The sequence below is a fragment of the Asterias amurensis genome, chromosome 7 (assembly GCF_032118995.1).
Source record: "Asterias amurensis chromosome 7, ASM3211899v1".
Taxonomy (NCBI): domain Eukaryota; kingdom Metazoa; phylum Echinodermata; class Asteroidea; order Forcipulatida; family Asteriidae; genus Asterias; species Asterias amurensis.
The window spans coordinates 1992025-2017578 of NC_092654.1; the positions used below are offsets into that span (position 1 = coordinate 1992025).

The following is a 25554-nucleotide window of genomic DNA, read 5'->3' on the forward strand; positions in this document are numbered from 1 at the left end:
AAACTCCACAATATTGACCATGACTGGGTGTATGACGATGGTTATAAAGGAGTGAATAGTCTCTGAAGGGTTAATGTTCTATTTACATTAGAAGTACACCAGAACTTATTTAATTAAGAAATCATCACACAAATTTGTTTTGGTCGAAAATCAACACATGTAGATCAGCTGTGTTTGATTAAGCTAATTTAGTTTTATGAAATAATGGAGTGGATTTTTACTGTTAGGTGAAAACAATTCTCAGTAGTGTCTCCGTATTCCATTAAGTGTTAATTTGTGTATGTGTGAGTGTATGTAAGAAATTGTGTTGAAGTTTACCTTAAGGAATGTTGAGGATTTATTGAAGGTAGAAACTTGCTATGGGTTGGTTTTAAAAGGGGGAGTGTTTTTACACGGGTTACATGTACAACTGTATACAGTTGCCAGGAAAGGCAAACCTGTGTTTTGTTTTGTCAGTGCATCAATGTTATGGCACTGTTTGAATTTGTCACATTGCATATCTCGCTTATTGGATTTCCATGTGCGCACACAAAACAAGTATGCGCAGAGAATACCGAAGTACAATTCTTTTCTAAGATACTAAGTTTTGGCAACATCGAGATACGTTTTTGCACTGATAAGAACATTCCAAGCAGTAATTCAGTCACAGCCTGTTTTTGTATAATACAAACGCTTACTTTAAACACTTCTGTTTTTGTGTCACATTTAAACAGTACAATTATTTAGTATTGAACATTTTGGGACACCTTTGCTTAATTGACAAGTGAAAGTCAGTCAGCACCTATAGTGTTAGACTACCCGGTACACTAAATACCAAAACACTTTAATTTTTTTCATTCCTTTTTCATCTACATACTGTACAAAACACTACCGTTTGACTTAAAATTCATAGATTTCATAGATAAGATAGAATAGGTAAAGAAGGCACGAATGGAGGCAGTTTTATATAAATATTTCTTTTCGGAACAATAAAAAGGTTTTGAATTTTGTACAAATAACATTGTGGTAAGATCATGATTTCTCTGGATGGAGTTATATGAACAAAGCAGCGTGGGCGCCATTTAGGTAGAGAAAATATTTCGATAGTAAAGGCAGTTGTCTCCATTGATATAAATTGTTGCTAATACTGAAATAGAGTCCAGTACATCGTTTCACTCACGCCTACAGCGCTGTATGTTTTATGTACTAGGCTGGATCTGCAGTGACTTCAATGGGAAACCAAGATGATGGGGAAGCAATTACTTCCAAGAACTAGATTAACCCATTAAGCCTACAGCTACCTGATGGCCCTCTTAGTAGGAAAAATAACACAAATATTTCAATATTTACATCTTGATAATGACTATAAAACAAGTATAATAATTCTCTTGCAGTAAATCTATTGCATATCTACACAAAATACATGGAATTCATAACACACAAAATACTATAACTATGTTTTTATGTATTTCAATTTTTTGTCCATTTCGTAAGTGAAAGCCAGCTGGGCTCGTGTGTGCTCTGTGTACTTACTAGTCCCTGCTGTGTAATAAAAAACTAGAGAGAAATATTCCAGGAAAAACATGCAAGTCAGGCAGGGACTGAAACCCAATCCACATAGTGCCCCCTGCATGATTCTAACCAGGGTACTAGAGGTGGAAGGCTAGGAAAGATACCACTACGCCAACCCAACCACTCGGCCAGATGATGACATCTTTGAAAAAGAATAAATTGGCCCTTATAACACCCTGTACAAATATTCTGCCTTTTCATTGGTTAAGAGCGCGTCACATGATATGCCTCAAGTTTTACTAGACGGCGGCCAGGTGATAGTGCATCGTTTGCCGCGTGATAGTCCGACGACTATCACACGGTGTGCAGTACCCAGATGTCTTTTTATCCAACTCGAACCCAATCGGTTGTGCATCTGTGTATCTGAAACGCGCATACGAACATTACGTGTACGAAGATGATAAATAGTCTTTTGGAGATCACCTCGGGAGTCGTAGTTTTAACCATAGCACTCGAAGCAGTCAATGTTTGTACATTAGTCCAAATCAGTGGGCACAACTACACTATGGCTGTGGCGAAGGGTGTTTCTAAGGATAGGCTATACTTCAACGCATGATGACGTGTAAATCTAGCCGTAGCTGTAGCGCCAATTCTGTCACAGCCTTACAACAATACATTCAAGACAAAACTCAGAAAATATTTTTCTTGGTATGATGACATCCCTAAATGGGACGAAATCCCAAATTGGGATGACATCCTTTGTTGTGACGACATATGGAAAACTTTTCTCAGCATCTACCTGGGAAGGCGATGAAAGATTTATAAGACTACGCCAATCCGAAGATGCATCAAATCGACATCATACTTGATATGAATTCATCATACGAGATCTTCCCGTCAAGATTCTTATCAAGCTCCGAGACGATGTGATAGAAATCTTCTTCATCAAAGCGGAGTTTACTTTCAGCGAGTATGCGACGGAACTCGGGCACGCTCAAAGATCCATCTCTATTTAGATCGGCTTTCTTAAAAACTCTTCTTAGGCTCTTCCAATCTTGTAAAAGCTGAAACAAAATTCAAAATAAATATGTTAGGTTTTTTGGACACTTAATTTATTTCAAGCTCTTTTCTTCCAGTATCCTGCTGGGAACCTTATTTTGTTAAAGGCCTTCTCTTTAAAATCCTACTTCTTTAAAAATCATCAAATAAATAAACTATTTAAATATTTCAGAAAGTAGATAACAACATAACGTTAAAAAACCTTATAATGAGGGCTCTTTCAATAGAAGTTTAACAACATAAAATACAACTTTTTAAATAGTAATCCAAAACCAGTTACTACAATTGTCACCCATGATTCTCCCATCCTTCTAAGACCGAAGGGTTATGATGAACCATAGGTTAAACTTTGCAAACATTTTATATGTAACCAAAATGTTGAGAAAAATTGTCAGAAACATTTGCCATACTTTACACATGGTCCGTCATAGTCTTAGACCTAAGGGACGGACCAAGAAGATTATTGCAGCTAATCTAAAGAACGCCCTTAGATGACCCAAAAAAAATCACCGAAAAACTATACCTGTTTTCTGATCTTGATCAAGGCAGATGACACAGTAATCTCATCACTTCCTTTACCTTTTGGGTCCTGCAAGAGAGGAGATAATTTTGATTAAAGGTTGCATCATAAACTTGGGTGTATCCCCCGTTTACACAACAGCTTAAGGTTGTATGGTTTCTGACTGGCACCCCAAATATAGATATTGACAAAATAAGTAAACCACCAACATAGGGCTAGATAGCTCAATTGGTAGAGCGCAAACATGTCTTTGTTCAATCACAAATTATTACAAATTTACCCTGTCAGTTTCCTTTGTGGTTTATTACTTTATTTTGATTAAAAGACATTACTGGGTCTTTAGTTTCAGGAACCTAAAATCACATTTGGAAGAGACATTTGAATGAACTCACCGACACCCGGGTCCCAGACTTGCTTGACTTCCTACTCCCGGACTCAACAAACAGTTGAAGAAATTGTAGATAGTGAAACCTGGCAAAAAATAATAATCAAACAAGATATGAAAATAAAGCCAATGTGATTCCTGTCTTCTGAGAAGGATTTAGAACCATTTTTCCTGCTACATAATGAAACTGGATTGTTCAACTTACTGTCCATTCTGGCTGAAGTCAAATCGAGAGCAGAGTCGTGTCAGTTGGTCAGAGGATAGGTTAATGTTAACATGATGAAGAAGATCCTAAGAAAAAGGGAAATAATGAACATCAAAAAGATAATGCATACAGTAAAATAAGAGACTTTATTAAAACAGGGGGGGGGGAATTAGAATTTGAATTAGAATGTTTTAGAATTACAATATTGTTTGTATCATAAAAATACAGAAATTAAGTTTAGAAATAATTGGTGTAACTATACTCTTCCTAAATGCAGAGGTACTTAAACATTTGTTTAGATATTTTATTAATTTAAATCTAAATTGCGCCAAATAAGCTAAAATACAATGATATGAACAGGATAAAAATGAAAATACAAAACATAATCATCTTACAAAAGATAAACAGTCATAAAAAAAGTGACTGCAGAAAATACAAATGTAGAAAAGAGATACGCAGATGAAAATTGGGGGGATAAGAGGCAAAGAAATGAAAATAAAAAGACTTTATAATTCCTTTAGAGGAATCACTTGTAATTTATGCAAGACATAGGCCTACATTTTTTTATTCTTTATTTATATCAGTTGATGAAATGAACCATAATGAGCCTAGATTTGTGCATTTTCAAAACCGATGCACAAAATACATTTTAATTGTAAAATAAAATAACAAATCCTAGCACTGAAACGCCCTCTGGTGTGATTAAGTGCAAAATCAGAAATGCATATGACAAATTCAATTCAATTCAATTCAATTCAATGTATTATTTATATCCGTACTCTCAATAAGAAACAGTACCATTGGGAAAAAAAGTACAATACAAGCAAAGAGTTACAAATTACCTTTGGTAGTAATAATGACTAACAGTAAAATATCAATTCAATTGAATTCAATGTTATTTTTACATTCGTAACTCACAGTAACAAGAAAACAGAATCATCAGACAAAAATACTACAATACAACCAAATAGTTACATATGACCAATGATAACAATACTGAAAATTAATAGAACATCAACTCAAATTCTCAACACTTAAACTCGAGCAAAACTCAAAGTTTTGATAAACATCCATATGCCTACTCACTTGGAACTGTGGAATTGGTACCATGGCGACTCCGTACGGGTCCATAACTCGTAGACATCTCTTCAGTTCATCCCAATTTTGTAGAACCTTTGTATTGAGAGAAAAGGTATTAAGAACAAAATGAACTAATGTTTGCAAGTGGAATTATGGTTGAAAACAAATGCTCAGCGGACATAAAAAGGCCCTAGACAAAACGTCTGAACTTCACAAAGTGCCCCCGGTGTGATTCGAACCAGGGGCCTAGAGGTAGAGAAAAAATAAAGAAACCGCTACACTAACCAGACTGCCCAAGAACTCCCGCACTATTGTTTTAATTTGTTATACTGACCTCTGGTCTTATCCTGACAATAATATCCTCAGCTGGCGTTCCAAACATATCTCTGGAGGCAGCCTCACCAGACTGTCTCTTAGAGCCAAGATGCTGGGACTGTGTTTCCCTCAATACGGCCCTCTCCTTTCGTTGCTGCTGAGGTGCGTTGGTCCTGGCTGGTTGAGCAGCCCCTCTTTGCCTGGTCCGATTGATAAAGTAATCAAAGAGCTCTGCATAGTGGACGAGACCGTCCTTAGCGATGTTTAAGGCACTCCAGAGCGTCTGAAGCTCCGTTGGGTGGAGAAGAAAACCAAGCCTGGGGAATTCAAACAACAAATCAATCATACAAAATTCCAGGAGTGAGAATCAAAGAGAATACTTGATCTTAGAATCCAAACATTAGGAGTTAAGATGGAAAAAAAAAATACCAATACACCTTTTGGTAAGTTTGTGGGGTTTAGATTTCACAAAGCCTTTTAGGAACAGTGTCCATAGCACTAGATAAAAGATCACAGAGCAGGATGTGGACAAAATAACGGCTGATTTGCTACAACAGGCCAACTAGTCAAAAGTCTGAATTCAGATAAAAAGCTGGAATTTCTCATCCCTGAAAATCAAACAAGAAGCAATTTTTTATTTTTTTTTATTTTTTGTTAATGCAAGTTAGCCCAAAACAAGGCTGAAGCCACTCTAGGTAAAGGGCTACAAGAAAGAAAACATAGAAATGAAGAAACTCAGTGGAACTGAAGGCAGGAATTGATATTACAAAATTCGGCTGTGATTGTAACAGTCCCATGAACATTGCATCATAGATGTGATTTTATGGATAGTTTAGAAAGAACAGCGTCTTACTGTTGTAGCCACTGATGCAGTTGTGTCTTAGACAGTCTTCCCGTTGCCTTGCGATCAATCTTATGATATGCCTCCTGAGCCTCATAACCTCTCCTCCTCAGTATTTCCTCGATGGCGTCTTCCATCTGAAATTGAATTGATAAGAATATTTTGAGGGAACAATTTTTTTCGTCAAATCACATTCAAGGCATGATAATGACCTTTGAGATAAAGGGCCTATATTTTTTAACCTTCAAGAAAGTCTCTGGTAGGGTCGAAACGTCAGACCACTAACTATGGTATTGTGTCCACCATATCTCAAATGGCTTATTGGGACCATGGTCTCATGTAAACAAATGGGTCTTACATTTTGAGCAAAGCTCTGCATACTTCGCAGAAAAAAATATTGAGTGCTTTGGAAGCACTTTGAGACGTCCCTCTGGTGTGACAAAGCGCTGTTTGAGTAACCTACCTCCTTAACGGGTCTATATCTTGTGTCCATTCCTTTTCTCCTAGTATGTCCCAAGACGGCTGCTCCATCCTCCGCTTCAGGCTTCTTATCCCCAAACTCCATGGACCCAGCAAGGTTGGGGGGAACTATGTACTCCTCTGGTGTGGGTACCCTGGGCGTAACGTACCCAGCACCCAGTTGAGATTGGGGTCGAGGGGTTGGTGAGCGTAGCACAAGAGGTTGTCTTGAAGAGGAAAAACACAAAACAAATCAATTCAACACTGTCAATATTATACCTACATTTGGTTTTTAAAAGATATCAAACCAAAGATGTATTTCAAAACTTGTATTACTATATATTGAACTAAAAATGAATTATTTACCTTAATGGGAAATACTGACTCACTAGAAAGTTAGAACATTAAACCTTCAAATAAAACCAACAACTTTCTTTTGTAATCGTTGTGAATCATTAAAATTCAATTTCAATTCAATTTATTATAAACTTCACAGAAAAAAAAATCAAAAACAAAAATCAAAATTACAAGTATAAAATAATAACATAAGTAGTTGTTTGATGTTTTTGCCAGTGAAACAAAGAAATTAATTGAAATGAAACAAAAAAGTTACCTTTTCCGATTGAAAACTGCGAGGAATTCAGGATACGGCACCAGGTCATCAAGGGCTACCCCCATGTCCATGAGTATCTGATCCAGTTGTATATCCGTCATGCAAATATTAAAGACTCGATCGATACTGTCTCTAAACTGCTTCTGGGTGATCAACTTTAGATTGTACTGGTCTTGACTCCTGAAAATCAAAATGAAACAATAAAATAGATTAATATCATGCAATGATAATAATTTCAAAAGAAGATTCAAATATTCCAAGACCTGGCCAGGAAACTTTGTAAGATTTTTCAGTGGAAAGTGAAAGAAGTCCCTGTAGTGATTACAGGGGAAAATCTTGATGAAACAGGGACAAACGCGCGAGGATAATTCTGTTACAGAAGGCAGCGCTTATTGGAACAGGGATGATCTTGAGAAAAACTCTTGAGAAGGCTTAAGGATGCAGTGCCCAACTCGATGAGTTGACGGCTCAAAGGAACTTAATTTTGCTCTTTCTTTTGCAAGCTGTGATAAGATGAAATAACAGAAAACGCACATGGCACACAGTATCTGGAGGACCATTCATAGGCGCCGGTCGCTAGCAAACCAGTTCAAATGAAACCAGCTCAAAAATTTAGTCACGACATTGAATGATGACAGATTAGTTGTGACCCTTAACTCGTCTGGCAAAGAATTCCTGAGTATTTAGGAGTACTTACTTGAGCGTAGCGAGAAGCTTGAGAAAGTCCTTGTGAAACATTTCTACTAATTTGGCTTCAGCATCTTGGGCTGTTAGATTTCCAGCAGGTGTTTGGGCTCTGGTGTTGAATCTGCAGAGGGGGAAGGATTAAATTCAAAATTAATTTATAGATTTTTTAATTAAAAAACACAACGTTACAAAGGAACTACCATCTCGATTTGAATAATGTTTGAGGGGAAGATTATTAAGATAGACAGACAAACAGACAGCCAGACAGACATACCTGTGTGAGTTATCCATGATGACTCGGTGCGCAATACCGCTGTCCATCCGTGACATAAACCTATTTAGAAAATCCTTGTAGTTTACTCGACCGTCTTTACGTCGAAGGCCAACTCTGTCAATTTAGACCATAATATTTATTTTTTAATCATTACACGAACACTTTATTATATTCAAACAATAAAATTTAAGGCCCCCTAGAAAAAGGAAAAATATTTTCAAGACGTTATCATCCCAAGACACAAATTTTCATCATCTGGAAGACATCTTACTTTAGGGTATTGTCATTAAGAGATAACTCATCTTAAAGACACTGGACACTATTGGTAATTGTCAAAGACTAGTCTTCACAGTTGGTGTATCTCAACATATGCATAACATAATAAACCTGTGAAAATTTGAGCTCAATTGGTCGTCGAAGTTGCGAGATATTAATGAAAGACACAAACACCCTTGTCGTACCATGGTCACACGAAGTGGTGTGCTTTCGGATGCTTGATTTCGAGACCTCGAATTCTAAATCTGAGGTCTCAAAATCGAATTCATGGAAAATTACTTCTTTCTCAAAAAGTACGTTACTTCAGAGCAAGCTGTTTTTTACAATGTTTTATACTATCAACCTCTCCCCATTACCCGTAATCAACAAAGGTTTTATGCTAATAATTATTTTGAGTTATTATCAATAGTGTCCACTGCCTTTAAGATATTGTCAAACATTAATGTTATCATCCTACAACATGGCCTCAGGGCAGGTTCTAAAAATGTTGAACAACACTTCCAGAGCGCCGTAAAAAACAATAACAGTCTCCGCTCCGCTCTGTCATTTCCCATCACCGATATAATGAAACAACCTAATAGAGTCACAACCTGAAGTCAAAGTCAATATCTCCTTTACTGCAATCATCTAAGACAAACACACACAGCCCCCTACACCCTGAAGGATATAACAATGCTATCATATCAATGGTTACCTTTCTAGTAGTTGTTCCATCTCTGTCGGCACCATGGGTAAGTCATACTCCAGCAGGACATTGCGGAATTGGGCCCGAGAGATGGTGGTGTCGTTGGAACAGTCAAAATGCTCAAACCCCATCAGGAAACTGTGATAGTTTTGCTCCATCTGTATACAGAAGGAATAAAGAAGTTAAAATGGGCTTTAAAGGCAAAAAATACATAGGCTTTAGAAACCGTTTGGTTGTATATTGTTACTGTGATTTAACACGTCTCAAAAATTCTAACTTTGAGACATAAAAGCTACCTTCGGAGTGAGATGAATAAATATAAATGTATTTTTTCAAATCTATCTTTGACGTACCTCTAGTTTGCAAAGTATCTAAACCTATTATAAAGTTGTCTGTCTATTTCTCGATTCGTATGCAAGCATCTAGAGTGATTTTATATATTGAAATTTATTTGAATCGTGGCATCTGAAGAACTCCAGCTTTTGAAATGAACTTAAAAATAAAACGAATGAGTTTTTTGGTCATACCTTCCTCAGTAGAAAAGAAATGACATCTACAGACGGTGCTCTCGGTAAATCTGTAGCTAGTGAAGGTTCCGCTGATGGTATTTCTACGTTCTCCGTTTCATCAAAAGGTTCTTGGCCTTCTTCAAGAATCTGGGGCTAAGAACGAGAATAATCTTAATCAAATATGTGTTTAAAATTGACCTTTGACTTGATTTGATTTGATTTGAAATGACTTATTAAAAACAAAGACCATCACAGCCAAAGGATGCAGTACAATAATAAGTTAAAATAGACAAATTACATAGAGTTAACAAAACAAGAAAACAATCAAAATTTTCTTACCACCCAGGGTGTCTTGGGTTGATTTCTGACTCTTGGTGGTGCGGTTCTCGCTCGTCCTAAATACCTCCCTCTATTGTCTAGACCGATTTGAAGAAGGAACCAACTGCTGTTGATGGCTCCAGTATTCTCTAAATCATATCTGACGATTAAACATAAGCAGTATTCATTATTGTAATGATATAAACTGAGCCCCAGGTGGTTTTCCATCGAAAAGGATAAATCATGAAAACTGGGAAATGGTCGAAACTATCCTCTTGTAATATTATCAGTTTAACTTCCAACCAAACCAAACAAAGATATAAGATTTTGACAAACCTTTCCCAAAACTTCTGCATTTCATAGTCGTCTAGTCGGACTCCAATACTTGCAAGACATTCTTCAAGCTGTGGAGGTAAGATAACTGCACCTGTATCGAAGCAAGACGGAGCTAGATGCTTCTGGAGGTCAAAATCACTGCAAGTAAATCATAACAAATTATATGATTAAAAAATGTTTGAGAAAAGTACCTTTCTCTGCTGAATTAGCCATTCCTTGAGATAAAACGCTAAAGAGGTAATGATTGTGTTTTTCTGGGCCTAACTTTATGTAGCTGCTGAAGCAGGCGATAGTGCTTTAAACAATTTTTCTGCAATAAATAAGCCGGATACAATCGTACATTAAACAGAGTAGTTTGGCTGGTAATCTTTCCCTGATCAGCACAATTGCTTTGCGCTAAGCAAGTTTTTAATTAAATTGTTGCTTGTTTCATTAACACATCTGCCAAGAATTTTAACAATCATTGGTTAGCACAAAAGCAAGTTAAGAGTAGGAAGTTCACAGGTTGTATCTTAAATTTGGATGTGATCCCTGGCCACATGGCAGCTAACGGTAATATGGCTCATGACTGTAACCTGAACAAAGGAAGACCCCCAACATAGGGCTAGATAGCCCAGTCGGTAGAGCACCGGTATGTTAATCAGGAGGTCATTGGTTCAAGTCTCGCTCCAGTCATATTTTCTTTGTTCAAATCCAAAGTATGATAGAAAGCTAAACAGTGTAATTCTTACCTATGTCTGCATTTCTCTTTCAGTACTGCATTTGCGTATGTAGCAGTCACCATTTCCGGGGCTAGTCTCTTGGAGCGTAGATGCTCCTCTAGAGGTAGCTTCTTACGCTCTGCAGAGAATTCCTTCCTGGCAACTGGGCTTAACCACTCACGCTTTACCGTCTACCACAAACAAGAAACAAACTCTTTTGTGACAAATGTCTTCTTTTTCTGTTTTGCTTCATTGCAACAAAAAGCTTGTATGCATAAATAAGTGTGCAAAGAGCTGGGATAAGTACCAAGTTACCAAGAAAGTAAATTATGTTTCTGCATTTTATAGGAGGAGAGGTTGAATATAGCTATAAGCTCAATAAGAATAAGTTGACACGTATTTATTTTAAAAACACATTTCCTTATTGATAGTAATAAGACATATTTGAGAGCAGTTCGGGATCCAAAACAAAGAAGATACATAATGTCCCATTGCACCAATGTTACACACGGCTATTCAATGTCTGTCAAGCTTGACACCATGAGAGTAAATTATGGTAAGAGAGTATATAAACGCTGCGCACAACACATTGTATAACAATGGGACAACGACTCCCACAATGGCACAGCCAAGATAATTTTGATGATGACGCCAGGTAAATTAGATCAACAGGGGTGGATTTCACAAAGGTAGTCCTAACTTAGGACTAGTCCTAGGCAATGCTAAGAGATAGGACCAGTCCTAAGTTAGGATGAGTTACTGGTCCTAACTTAGGACCAGTCCTGTCTCTTAGCATTGCTTAGGACTAGTCCTAAGTTAGGACTACCTTTGTGAAATCGACCCCAGGACTTGTAGATAGAATGGAATAAGGTTATCCACTGGTGCTATTTTTAACTTCTCTGCCATTCACTTTGTGTCCGCTATAGCTGTGGATGTTACAGAGGGCATTACTTTGGCCATCCTGCAATTCAACGCATGTTCACGTAACCAAGCCACAGCCAGTAATTCAGCCATGGCCTTTAAAGGTAGTGGGACACTATTGGTAATTAATTATTATCATGAAACCTTACTTGGTATACAGTAATGGGGAGAGGTTGATTAGTATAAAACATTGTAAGAAATAGCTCCCTCTGAAGTGACAAAGTTTTCAAGAAAGAAGTAATTGATTTTGAGACCTCAGATTTAGAATTTGAGGTCTCGGAATCAAGCATCTGTGCGACAACGGTGTTTTTTTCTTTCATTAATATCTCGCAACATCGACAACCAATTGAGCTCAAATTTTCACAGGTTTGTTATTTTATGCATATGTTGAGATACACCAACTGTGAAGACTAGTCTTTGACAATTTACCAATAGTGTCCAGTGTCTTTACCCCAAACCGAAGCTGGAATAAAAACAATCATCTGGTTCCTTTTCTGTCAACTGAGATTTAAAACCTTTACTTTCATTGTGTATACAGGGACCGAGACATAGAAACTTACCTCGTTGTCACGAAAGCAGGATATGAAACTATCAAAGGAGACCGTCTCTGATTCCTGAAGTCCAACTCTATAAAAGATATATCAACAGCAACAAACTCTTAAGAAATGTGTCTATGAACGACTCTCTTTAGATAAACTCAGACAGACAACTTTTCAAAGTGTATTATCTGATTTTGACAATCTTGTTAACCTGGGGTCGACTTCACAAAGATACTCTGAACTTAGGACTAGGGTTATTAAAACCTTGGGGCTAAGTTAGGTCGAGTAACTCGCCCTATAAGATTAGTCTTAACTCTTTGTGACCCCCCCCTCCTAGGCAGCTCCACAAAATTAGGCCCTGGTATTAATAGATGGTACAATGAGAAAATGATCGGGTAAGGGCTACAATCTTTAGTAAATCAACAGGGTGTCGTGGCCGAGCGGATAAGAGCACCGAACTCAAGCTCTGATGCTTCTGTTCAGCAGAGTGTGGGTTCGAATCCCGGTCGTGACACTTGTGTCCCTGAGCAAGACACTTAACTGTAATTGCTTCTCTCCACCCAGGGGTAAATGGGTACCTGTGAGGGCAGAGATGGTTCTTGTGATTGATTTAGCCGAGTAGCGCATATTAATGTTGCACAGGCTGCATACTCCCCACCAGGGAGCTGAGATGGTTTAAGGAGTGAATTAAGGCCCAGTGACCAGGGGTAATAATGTGAAGCGCTTTGGGACACCCTCCGGGTGTGAAAAGCGCTATATAAAAACGGGTTATTATTATTATTATTATTAAATCAAACATTAAAAGTGTATCAGATAAACATTCACAGGACCAGAGTTTTTCTTTAAAGGTCTAATCTTCAAACAAACACTACAATAATAAAGCCTGGTTCATTCTTCCTGCGAATGCGAATGTGATACCAACTTTGACGTCACAAATTTGGAAGAGTTGCCCACAGCCCAACTCCTGTGAAACATTCACAGTGAATATGGAGCTGTGACGTCAACATTTGCAGTCACAGGAGTATGAAATTACGTACCTTGTCAGAAAGTTTTGGACTTCATCTCTGGTGAGGTACCCAACTAGGTGGTAGAGGATGCGGGATAAGGCGACCCTTGACACGGTGCCGTTGCCCTGGGGGTCATTGGCACGGAAGAGTTGCTGGAGACCGTGGAAACCTGTGGTCAACCGCTCTCGGATCATTTCATAAAGCTAAAGAAAAATAGGAACAAAATTGAAAGAAAATTAAATCCAAATAAATTTCAGTTTCAATCTTTCAAGTGTGGGATTGTTGGTCTTGTTTCTTTTTGTCAGATTGTGAAAGAAAGAGTTTGCAATGAAATGTTTTAAACGTATTTGTTGCAATTCTACAGAGAGCTCTGGAAGGATTGTGAAAATTCTTGCGGAAACTATCTGGAAATCTTGAAAAGTTAGATTATATTTTCAGAGTACTTAGCAATATTCCTACTATATAAGTCACCATGGTAAGGAAGAGGGGGGTATGAGTGCAGTCAACTTAGGTCACCTATGGTAAGGAAGAGGGGGTATGAGTGCAGTCAACTTAGGTCACCTATGGTAAGGAAGAGGGGGTATGAGTGCAGTCAACTTAGGTCACCTATGGTAAGGAAGAGGGGGTATGAGTGCAGTCAACTAAAGTCACCTATGGTAAGGAAGTAAGGGTATGAGTGCAGTCGATTAAAGTCACCCATGGTAAGGAACAAGGGGTATGAGTGCAGTCGATTAAAGTCACCTATGGTAAGGAAGAGGGGTATAGTGCAGTCGACTAAGGTCACCTATGGTAAGGAACAGGGGGTATGAGTGCAGTCGATTAAAGTCACCTATGGTAAGGAACAGGGGGTATGAGTGCAGTTGGCTACAGTCACCTATGGTAAGGAACAGGGGGTATGAGTGCAGTTGGCTACAGTCACCTATGGTAAGGAACAGGGGTATAGATGCAGTTGGCTACAGTCACCTATGGTAAAGAAGAGGGGTTTGAGTGCAGTTGACCAAGTCACTTGTGGTAAGGAAGAGACTAGGGGTATGAACATAGTCGACTAAAGTTGCCTACGGCAAAAGGAAAATTGAGCTAGTCCCTGTAAATATATTTTCATTACCAGAAACTCAAAAGGAATTCCAATAAAGAAAAAATATCTATTGAGAGTAAAACTTTGGCTGTAAAACTTTTATCAGGTTTGCTTGATATTGTGAAACTTTCCTAATCATGTCAGTTTCACTTTTTATTTACCACTGAAAGTTGAGCCATGGATCAACTTACAAAATATATATACAAGGTCATAACGTGATGCTTCTCTTGAGCCAGCCTTTAATTTTTTGCCTTTGAAGTATTTTTGCATGAAAGGATAAAGGTCATGTATTCCAGTACCCTTTGTCCTTCTTTGAACATCGGAGTCGAATCATACCCCTGTACAGGTGTTACAGTTCACAAAACACAATGGGTTGTCCTGTTGTCCAGGCAACTGACCACACTCGAAAGAGGTTGCTTCGAAGTTGTTATGTGTGTATAAACGTCGTCAACCGTATTTCTATCCAGAATTATTTAGTGTGTTTACACATCATCATTTGTGAAGTGGTGAAGTGTTTTTTTCTTTCAATCTTCTTATATCTAACAAAAAGTAGAGGAGATCTGTTGTGCGTTTAGAAAAAACTAACAAAAAAAACAACGGTTTAAACATTTTAAATGGTTTCTATCTCAAGTTGCACCACGTATTCCAAGTACATTCTTCAGTGTTTACAAAATCTACTGTTTGCATACAACTCATAATCACATTGGTTAATAATTATTAGAAATCTCAATTGGTTGGACCATTTCAGTTTATCATCGTTTCCAACAACAACATTAGTAAAATATTTGTGTGTGTTTATCTGGTGCTTTTGTGCAACCCCACAAACAAGAATTGATTTCTTGCCCCCTCTGTCCACACCATCTAGTGGTTAAACAAACACGGGTGGCCTTCTAGTTTTGTAGTTTTGTTTACCCAGTGATCTGTGGACAACTTTTGCAGGCGGACTATTTAAAGTGGATTAGGGGATGAACAGTAGGTCTGTTGTCACACTCTCGAGACTGAATGGGGCGTTGGTGACTCGGTGGGACATATTTGTCAACAAATGAAGGAGGGATGTAAACATCGAGTTGGAGCGTGCAAACACATTAGAAAACGCAGTGGCATGCGTTTAGATAGGATTATACCCACCATCAAAATTCCGTGGGTCAAGGCAAATGTGCTCATACAAAAAGTAGGGGTGGTATATTTGGCTAAATCAACATTATATCAGTATTCTTAAAGGAACACGTTGCCTTGGATCGGTCGAGTTGGTCTTTGAAAAGCGTTTTTAACCGTTTGTTATAAAATGCATATGATTAGAAAGATATTTTAAAAGTAGAATATAATGATCCACACAAGTATCATTCGAAATTGCATGGTTTTCCTTTTTCCTCGTCGACTAACACGGTCAGCCATTTATGGGAGTCAAATTTTTGACTCCCATAAATGGCCGACCGTGTTAGTTCGTAAAGTAAACGGAAAACCATGCATTTTCGAGGCAAATTTGTGTGGATCATTGTATTCTACTTTTAAATCCTCTTTCTAACCATATGCAATTTATAACAAACGGTTACAAACGCTTTTCAAAGACCTACTCGACCGATCCAAGGCACCGTGTTCCTTTAAGTGTACAAACTGGTATTTGTTTATAGTACTACCTCATGTGTAGATTTTTGTGTATGGCTTTCATACCACAGCAAGGTACTGGTATGTGGAGAAAGACAACTACTTTTCCTTCAGTAAAGCAGTACAAATAATGTGGCAAACAGCATCAAGACATCAATTATTTGAGTATCATACCTTTTTGTTTACAAGACTATCTTTGACTAAAAATCTACAACCGTGGGAAGATTGGGGAGGGGGGGGGGGGTTATAATATTTACTGTACTAAGGGTTAACAAAATAAAAACAATAGTATAAAGACTATTAGTTGCAATAACGTAACCCTCCTGCGGCTCCGCCGTCGGCAGGAGGGTTTCGTTATTGCAACTAAAAGATTATATGTTTAAAAATTGTAACTTATTTGTCAGCTTGGTTTACCTCTTCCGGGATGTATTTTCTTCTTGGTGTGCCTGCGACCCCTTGTACTTTGGCAGTCTGTGCTCTTCGGTCACCTGCTCGCTGCTCATGAACTGTAACAAATATTATAAGATGATTTGAAAGGATTTCACTAAACCAGCAGAGATAAAAAGTACAAACACTGTTTATAAACATTAACTCTATAACTCAATTATAACTACAACTACAACTACAGTACTAGTAGTACATAATATAAGCTAGAATCTGGGTGTACATTGATTACTAACTAGTATTCTATCGTTCTGACCACTGATAAATTACTTAAGTTATTTTTAGCATAATAAATATAGCAGTACTACAAAGTAGAACTTAGAAGATAGAAATAAGTTATTTTAACAGTAACTTTATTTAGTGTCAGTCTTACCTGGGGGCCATGTTAACATTCTATTGTGTTTTCGTGTTCCTGTGCCTCTTCTAGGAGCACCATCCAGAGACGCCCCAAGATATCTATTCTCCGTCTCCCGAGCGTACACCGGCTCACTCTCGCCTTTCTTCAAAGGGGGTAAATTCGATTTCACCCCGTTGGCTGCTCCCTCGAAACCCGCCTTGAGTTCGTCGCCGGACGGAGGTGAACATCGACCCAGGGGGGAAATGAGATCCCCTCGGTTTGTTCCTCGTATATTCAGGGTGTTTCTATCGCCCAGACGAGATCTAGGGTGTTCTATGACGGGTAAATTCGACAGTCTTCCACCTGAAGTTGTTGGTCGGCGATTTTGCACTACACCGGTCGCCATGATGGCGGTACAATTTCCACCCAAAAACTTGCTGTAAAAAAAGTGTTTCTTTACGTTGAGAAAACCCCAAACATGACGAAGTGCTTGCTATGTCTACAATGGTAGTCTCAAAAGCTCGATGTTCCTTCGGTAAAAGATCCAAGTTGAGATAAAAGGTGAGATTTGGTGTTTAATTAATTAATTCAAGACGTTTAATGTCATTAAATTTATAAAAGTATTATCAACACTATCAGCCGTACACAAGTACATACACACGAGTTGGAAGTGCTAAGACAGGTGTACATGACTTTTCTATTTTCTTGCAGGGGTGCTAACAAGTAAACCAGAACACATCCGATTAAATCAAACCAAATCAAAGTGTCTAAAAGTACCTCCCTAAAAAAATTTAGAACAAATATTTGTTACACCTTTTCAAGTTAATTACAGTCACTCAAAACAATGCATAGATCTGGTAAAAACAATCACCACTCTATTCTGAAGAGTAAGTCTACCCCGTGTTAATAGTGGATCATTCCAGTCATTGCCTAGATACGGGTTTAGAGGGTGAATACACAAAAGTGACCTGCCGTGCGGGAAACCTGTCCTTTTGTGCTTCTATTTAATTGATTTTTAATGCACCATAATCAGATTGGCTCTACTCGTATATAACGGTGAAGAAGTGCACAGTTTTTTTGTGGGACACGTGTGGAATTCCTTCAGCAAAAATCTACTCTGAATTCAACATTCTACAACCATTCTACCCATGGGAAAAGTACATTATTATTTGGTTTGTGTGCACTGTGTATGCACCGAGTTCTTACCCAACGTTCTATGAAGAAAACAAGATGCATATAACCCAGGGTGGGATTCGAACCCGCATCCTTTGCCATGTTGTAAAGATGTCTTACCACTAGATCTCACATCGGTGATGTACAGGCAAAAACCAAATAATAATCCTTAACCCCATATACAAAATTAACACAGAAAGGTACATTCTTTATAATTGAAGAATATTTTACTTTCAAAAAGCTGGCCAACCCTGCAAAGTAAATAAATTATACGTTTTACAAATTGCCAAAGTATACTTTTCTTGAACATCCGTTGTCCAATAAACTTTATTGTACAAATTCCACAACAGATATTCACAATTGAGTACAAATAGAAAAAAAGAAAATAAATAACCTGGAAGATATGAACAAATAAAAACAATCAACAGTTCCAAGTCATGATTATACCTCTAAGGAATTAAAACTCACGATTTCTCAATGGTTGTTCACATTTTGTTATAATTTGAAAATAATCTAAGATGAGTTCATATTTATCAAATACAGTGCTTACATTGACAAAGTAAACATAATTTATATCATAATACATGGAGTCAGTGAAAGCTTTTCTACAATAATTTTTTTCTACAATATTATATTTACTCTACAAAAAATATCTTTACAAAACTCAAAAATATCTCTCTAGTGCACTACAGTTTCCTTCTGTCGGAAGAAAATCATAAATTATAAATTGATTTTAGCTACAATATAAATTTTAAATCACATACAATCGGTGGTTAATTTAGCACAAAAATAGCAGCAATCGTGGGATTGTTAATAACAATAGTGGTGTTAAAAAACAGATAGCACACAAAACAACGGTTAGTAGAGCGGCTTCAAGTGCATCCTGGCTGGTGAAGTTTACTACCAACCAAATACTACCCTGTATTCATAATGGTAGAGTCTACAGCTCAACCTGTAATGTTTGAAGTGGTAGCCAAAAGGGCATATCATGTTTTCAAAAAGGGGGTGGTCACATCAATATATAAGTTCTATATTATGGTGCTAACATTTAAGCATAATACATGTAGCTTGCCATAAGCTGCAATGTTAGAGCCACTGGTGCACTTTGTAAGCTCAACCCTTTATTCTATGGTTTGGACAAAAGTATATCACATTCTGTGCTTTAATTTAATGAAGGCTTAATTAAAATTGAACCAATCAAATAACATGTGACAACATTTTGACCAATCATCAAGCACAGGTTGCTTATGAGTATGTATGAGGTGAATAAATATACCCTGGATTCTGTATACAAGCAACATTGTCCTGTGTTGAAATTAAAGGTACAAACAAAAATAATAAAAACTTTTAATAAATAGTTTGGAGAAAACTGCATGTCCACTTTTGGGGTAGGACTAACTATTTTCAGTTCATACAAAAAGAATTAAGGAAGACAGACCCTTCAGAAATTAAATATATCAGTATTAACATTGACCGTCTTCTGTACTCAAGCCCCTTTCACACAAGAGCAATTTAGCAAGGGTCCCTTGCTAAATTACAGCAAGGTTGTAAAATTTTACAAAATGTACCTTGTGTGAAAAGAAAAACATTTGTATAGTGTATTCAAGGTACCTTGTAAAATCTTGTCCAACATTGCTACATTTTGTCGGAGGCCCAGACCTACGACAAAAATCTTCCGCTAATGAAAGTTTTGACCAAGTACGTGAGCTAAATCATTGTGTGAAGGGAGTGCTACTCTTTAAGTATCCACCGTATGAGAGTTCATTGAGAGTTTATCTGCTATCCTGGAAGTAGAAACTTAAATCTTTACACCAACCGCCCAGACGTACATCCTGTGCTTTGTATTATACCAGTCAACCAGAACAATACCCTTTTGTTACAACCCTTACAGCCCAGCCTAAGACATAACAGATTTAACATAAACCCATTTACTAATTGATAGCTATACTATTTGATAACCATAGCTAGTTTCATTAAGCTGCTTTTTAGAACACTAATATTTCTAAATGCAGACAAAATATTGCTAAGCAGAAACAGGTGAAGTAAGTTACCGGCTAAAACACTGGGAAAAAACCCAATGTTTTTGGTCGGTTCCCTGCAAATTGTTGCTTAGCAGACAAACAAGCAATGTTATCTGCCTCCATGACATTGGGCTTAGATGAAGCGAAATCAGCTTAGTATTTGGTTTTCACATAAGTGCATTACAGTGTTAGGTATCCAGATGTAATCTTTTAAGTATGTTACAACTTATGAAGGGATTAGCACAAACAAATTGTAAGCACATAGCAATAATGCTTAGCAGAAGATGTTATCAACCATTAAGCTTGCATCAAGGTGAACAGTGCCCTGCATTTTTGTCTTCTTCTACTAGGAAGTTGACCTTTAAGTAATATTTTCTGTTTAACAGCTTAATGATGGTGATCTGTCTCTAAATTTGCGGCTTTGACTGTTGCCATGGGGCATCCAATACTTCAGCGCTTGTTCAGTCAACAATCAGGCTGTAGCCACAGTTGTAACTGTAGCCGCAGCTGTTAATTAAGACATAACCTTTGACACAGATTGATATGAGATCAATCTTGACAGAGTTTTACTCAAGTCAAACACAGAGACAAAGAGATGGGAAGATAAAACCTTATGACCAGTATCTACTTGTAAACCATAGAGGAAGTAAACCAGGCGATATAAAGAGGGTGTGAAAGTGGAGGGGAAGAGGAGAAATAGTCTGGCACCTATTGCATATTCAGTGAGTAAAACAATAGAACAATACAAGGAATCTGACCAACAAAGTGGCATCTGGAAAATTACCAGAAGGTAAATCAAGTCGTAATAACGGAAAGACTTAGCAGACAGTAAGTGTCCAGTAATCTTTGACATTTTGAGCACATGAAAGGAAACAATAATTAGTGCATAACTTAAATAGAGCCAATTCCCCTTGCTCATCAGACATGCTAGCCTTTATTGACCCTTTTACAAGTCAAGCCAAGCTATTTAATCAGGGTTCTAATTTGCTTAACAGCAGTTGTGGCACCGAGGGCCAATTTCAGCTCAATAGCACTGCTTCACCGTGAACTATAACAGAAGAATTTGCTTCTGTCTAAGTGTATTTCACAAGTGAGCAAGAACATTCGGCAGCCACCTCTAGTACGAAATCTTCGGATGTAAATGTTTGTTAATTCCACAATTTAAGAACAGTTCTAAACCTTCAACTCTGAAAGATCAGTAAACTCATTTGTAAGTGGTGATGAGTGTAAGTAGGGACTGTAGTAGCACTGGGGGAAAACGAACAATGCTCAATGCATTTTAGAGTTTCCAACAACGCCCTGTAGGTCATGTTTTTCTGACCTTTACAAATCAATGTTTCCTGACTTTCCTCCTCATTGCCAAGTCAAGCTCAGTAACCTATGAATACTTAATTGTTCATCAAGCTAAGTCTCCATTAAGTAGATTTCCCATGGTTGACTGTCTCAATAATCAGCAGATACACCTTAAAGGCACTGGACACTGTTGGTAATTACTTAAAATAATTGTTAGCACAAAAACTAGCAATGGAGAGCTGTTGTTAGTATAAAAAATTGTGAGAAACGGCTCCCTCTGAAGTGACATAGTTTTTGAGAAGGGGGTAATTTCTCACTCTTCGGTTTAAGCCTTTTAATTATGCATCTGAAAGCACACATTACAAGTATTTTCTTCCATTATTCTCTTCCAACCTCGATGGTCAATTGAGCACAAACTTTCAAAGGTTTGTTGTTATTTTTTGCATATAATGGGATAAACTAAGTGAGAATACTAGTCTTTGACAATTTATTACCAAAGGTGTCCAGTGCCTTTAAAATTTACATTTACACATCAAACACCCTGCTGACTCTGTTAAAATATAAAAGTCAAATCTTTCCCTGCATTTGCCTTGATCGGTGAAAACCACTCTAAAAACAAATGTATCTTCATCTCACATGTCATTATTATGTAAATGTTTAAACAAATCGTTATTTTTGGGGGTAAACACTTGTTTGATCTCTTCATTGATTAAAACACATTGCAAAATATTATCGCCTCAGAAGACATGTTTGTAAAGTACTTGCCAGGAAAAACATATTGCATGAAAATATCGCATATTTAATGAGACATCAAGAAAGGAAGTTGCAATTTTCCCCCTCTTCATTTTTGCCTTGTCATCACAAACAAGTGCCTTAGTTTGCATCAATTCTTGAAGATGCATAAATCCCGAAACAAACATCTGACCCCCTTCAATAAACTTGTTTATTTTTAAGATGGCGTGTCCACAATCGCACGAAAACCAGAGGTCCTATGTGATTAATTTTGAATGGGGTAAGGTAAATCTAATACAAATTAACCCCAAGTTGAGTTACATATTTGACAGCAGTTTCTTTGTATACACACGACACACACGTAAAAAGCAAACAGTATCTTGGCATGGAGGAACCAGCCTCCATGTTTTCATCCACTGCACTGCATCACAGTCATCAATACTCCCTTGCTTGGGTTGACATTTAAAAAACACAGAGACACGAGGCATGGATCGAATAACACCCCGGCTAGCGACCACAAGCACATAATAAATAAGTAAAAATCACAATCATTATTATTTAATAAGTTAGTTATGAATGTCTACGCCACAACAGCTTTTGATACAACCTGATGAAGTAGATTGTCAACATGAAGATGGCCCAAAGCAGCTTAGCACAACAAATTATGGTTACAAGAATTAGGTTACCAGCCAAACTATTGGGACTGGTATCCTGCTCAATTCTGCTAAGCAAAAAAACCTTTAAGCAATATTTTCTGCGTCAGTGGTTCCATGAAATTGAGCCACAGATCACATCATTCTTAATGATAATCGTGATGGACAAATTGGTTTTCTAAACAATCACCTGACAAAACTGAGTATTAAAAGGAAGTGATATTTAATAAAAGTGTGTAACAGAAGACATTTTCAGAAAGGTGATGCCATTGCGTGGGAGTTGATGTATAGCTGATCAATCACACTGGAATTGGTATGGTAGTGTATTTTAACACAAAACAATTGAAGAAGATTTTTTGTGTAGTTTCCAGATGTGCAACTACATAAACTGTACAGAGCAGAAAATCTACTCCATGGTGGTAGAATTTGAAACAAGACAGTTCTTTAAATTCCAAAATCTACCGGGCAAGTAGACAAACACATGGTGTAACTACAAACCAAATATATATTGATACCTCACCATGCAATGCCTTGAATACCTTAAACAGTAATATTGTGTAGATGTATAAATGATCTCTAGCCTTTTCTTAACCCTGTTAGAGATAGTGCATTTCACCACATTTTCTTCCACCCTCTGTTTTGAGCGGGGGCAGGGAACATTTTTTGCAGCCATTTTGGTATATACCGTGTTTGTGGCCGCTATGGTCTGTAAAACACCCAAGTTTTGTTTTGCATGATATACCTCTTTAAGTCTGAGTCCATTTGCCAAAAAAGATTTTTTTCGATCTTCCCGCCCCAACCCCCTTGAGAATCCATTAAGGAATAACACTTAATGCATTTTTTGTCTCTTTCCAATATTTACTTTCTGCCAAACTAAACATCGAGCTTGCACTATCTATTTTAAATTGTGCTCGAATCAATTCATTTCTCACGAAATTCTCAACAGCTGGGAAAACACTTTGCAGAAAAAACAAAAACCCAGCCAGGGGAGAAAGGAGTGCAAAGATTCCTGCCCAAAAAATAATTATCTGATACTCTAGGGATATTCAGGAGAAGGAAAGAATGCACAACTGCGAGTTCCGAGCTGAAATCAGGGAGAGTTTGTAAATTGATCACCTACTGAGTTTTTTTATATTTTAAATTTGGACCCTGCAAGTATACTTTTACAAGCCTCTTACAGTATCACATACAACGTCATACCCTGAAGGCCTCCCTATTTGTAGTAAGATATGCGGGCGTGCGAAGCTTGGGGTGGGGTGGGTACTGGGGCTCTCTTATACCCCTAGTTCCACGCACTCCTTGAGCACTGCCCTACAGATAACATGGATGACTGCAGAATACTTGGCACAGATCATTAAAGCACACAGCCACTTGCTTCACCAGTAAGCAGCAACACATGGCATTAGTGATGCGCCTCACACAATACCTTGTCTTGGAGGAAATCCCTACGGCTTCCTATTGAGGCAAACACAAAGGGTCGCCATGTTGATCGCTATGCGTTTTATCTTCACTCTAGATGGCGTACCCATCACGTAAAAATTAGTACTACCACACCTTTCTTGTTTACACAACTCTCAGGAGAATTTTAGAAATCCTTTGACGACGCTTCCTATCATCAGATTACGTGAAGTCCCTTCAACCCGTTTTCTTTTTTGGGTCCAACTCCACGACTCGCCAAGGAATATGCCTGCTCCTTTTTCTCCTGGTGTAGTTCTTGCGGTCCAGGCTAACCGCGGTGGACCACTGTTTCGCTCGGAGGATACTAATATAGGACAGCTCGGGCCTGATGAGCTGCTCGCAGAGGTGGTCCCCTAAGGCATTGGGGTTCATGACGAAGCTGTTGACCTTAATCCCTTCTGGATACCACATCCTAGGATCATGGGATTCCAGCTTCCCACCGATGCACTTCTTCTTCAGGATGTCGTTCCGGAGCTGAAGCTCCTTGATCTCCTCCTTCATTCTGTCGACGCCGAAGCGTTCGATCTTTGCCCACAGGGTCCGGTTGAAGTGATTGTAGAGAAAGTTATCCGCCGAGTTCCAGTCCAGGATTTCTCGGCGCATACTCCCGGTGACTCGCCTCACGGAGGCTTTGCTGCGAGCATTCTGGTTGAAGTACACAATGTCGTCGACGCTCCAGCAAAACAGATCCTTCAGGAGGATCAGCGACTCCTCGAAATATTCAGCGATCATGACCAGCTGGAAGTTACTCTCGATCATGGCGATATACTTCTGGACCTCATGGCTTGTCTCGTCCATGAAGCGTGCGTCCAGCCCGAGGTCGTACAGCATCTGATTCCGACCAGCCTGACGTGGGTAGACAGGCTCGCTCTGAAAGTATACCTCCGGCTGCTGAAGGAAACCTCGGAGTCCACTCACGCCGTATCGCTCGTCGAACTTGTAATATGTGAAGGCGCTTTCAAACTGTTTGACAGGATCACGTAGAATGGTGATATAAATGGTATCGCTGGGTAAAACCTTCTTCAGACCTTTTTGAAACAAACAGACAAATCTTGTTCAGTATATCAGCAAATCATACTGTAAAGGCTACAAGGTGTATTGATCACAAAAAGATGCACCATTAGACTACAATTATGAATTCAACATTCCAAGTCCGAGTAAACTAAGATATGTTTGGAGCTTTGCATTGTGTTGAAAATTGTGTTGAAAGCTTTGTATGGCACTTAATACGGGCGTATCCAAATGCAAGTTATTTGATGCGAAAAAAACCAAAAACAGTTTTTACATGGTCACCCTAACTGCATACAGTCAGACATGTCACAAGAATGAGAGGGGACCAGTTGCTCTATCTGTGACTAAAAGCCTCTTCTGTGGGCTATATACATGAGCATGCGGGTAGAGTGGATCCCCCACAGGCCTAAGTAACTGCCTAATTTACTGCCACATTTGAATTAACCAATACCAGTGGGTATATGAGCATGCAGCGCTTGCTAGGGGAAAATGGCCCGCGAGAGCGATCACCCCTGGGAACGAACGGTTTTA

At 38.2% G+C, this 25554-nt stretch overlaps 2 protein-coding genes across 2 annotated transcripts in view; both read right to left on the bottom strand.

The window, feature by feature from the left end:
• Nucleotides 1-37: 37 nt before the first annotated feature.
• On the bottom strand, nucleotides 38-17332 carry LOC139939314 (EF-hand calcium-binding domain-containing protein 6-like). Its single transcript, XM_071935092.1, has 20 exons — nucleotides 16719-17332; nucleotides 16316-16407; nucleotides 13252-13424; nucleotides 12236-12302; nucleotides 10785-10945; nucleotides 10054-10191; nucleotides 9739-9877; nucleotides 9418-9552; nucleotides 8900-9048; nucleotides 7930-8043; nucleotides 7666-7776; nucleotides 6969-7148; nucleotides 6360-6582; nucleotides 5909-6033; nucleotides 5075-5372; nucleotides 4747-4833; nucleotides 3661-3746; nucleotides 3463-3541; nucleotides 3074-3139; nucleotides 38-2555 (listed from the first exon to the last, which is right to left on the bottom strand). The coding sequence occupies exons 1-20, from the start codon at nucleotides 17086-17088 to the stop codon at nucleotides 2340-2342; spliced, it is 3009 nt and encodes a 1002-aa protein (XP_071791193.1). The 5' UTR covers nucleotides 17089-17332; the 3' UTR covers nucleotides 38-2339.
• An 817-nt stretch (nucleotides 17333-18149) lies between these two features.
• The window catches only part of LOC139939317 (uncharacterized), a 37517-nt gene continuing 30112 nt past the window's right edge, over nucleotides 18150-25554 (bottom strand). The window contains exon 4 of the mRNA XM_071935094.1: nucleotides 18150-25040. Within this exon, the coding sequence (XP_071791195.1) occupies nucleotides 24190-25040 (851 nt within the window). The 3' untranslated portion in view covers nucleotides 18150-24189. The remainder of the gene's footprint in view (nucleotides 25041-25554) is intronic.

Bases quoted from the DNA above. Each gene is read 5' to 3' on its own strand.
- LOC139939314 (XM_071935092.1), bottom strand. From the start codon at position 17,088: ATGGCGACCGGTGTAGTGCAAAATCGCCGACCAACAACTTCAGGTGGA. The intron at 8,044-8,899 runs GTAACCATTGAT...CTAAATTGACAG, and splicing joins ATGGAACAACTACTAGAAAG to AGTTGGCCTTCGACGTAAAG. The intron at 6,034-6,359 runs GTAGGTTACTCA...ATTCAATTTCAG, and splicing joins GATATAGACCCGTTAAGGAG to ATGGAAGACGCCATCGAGGA.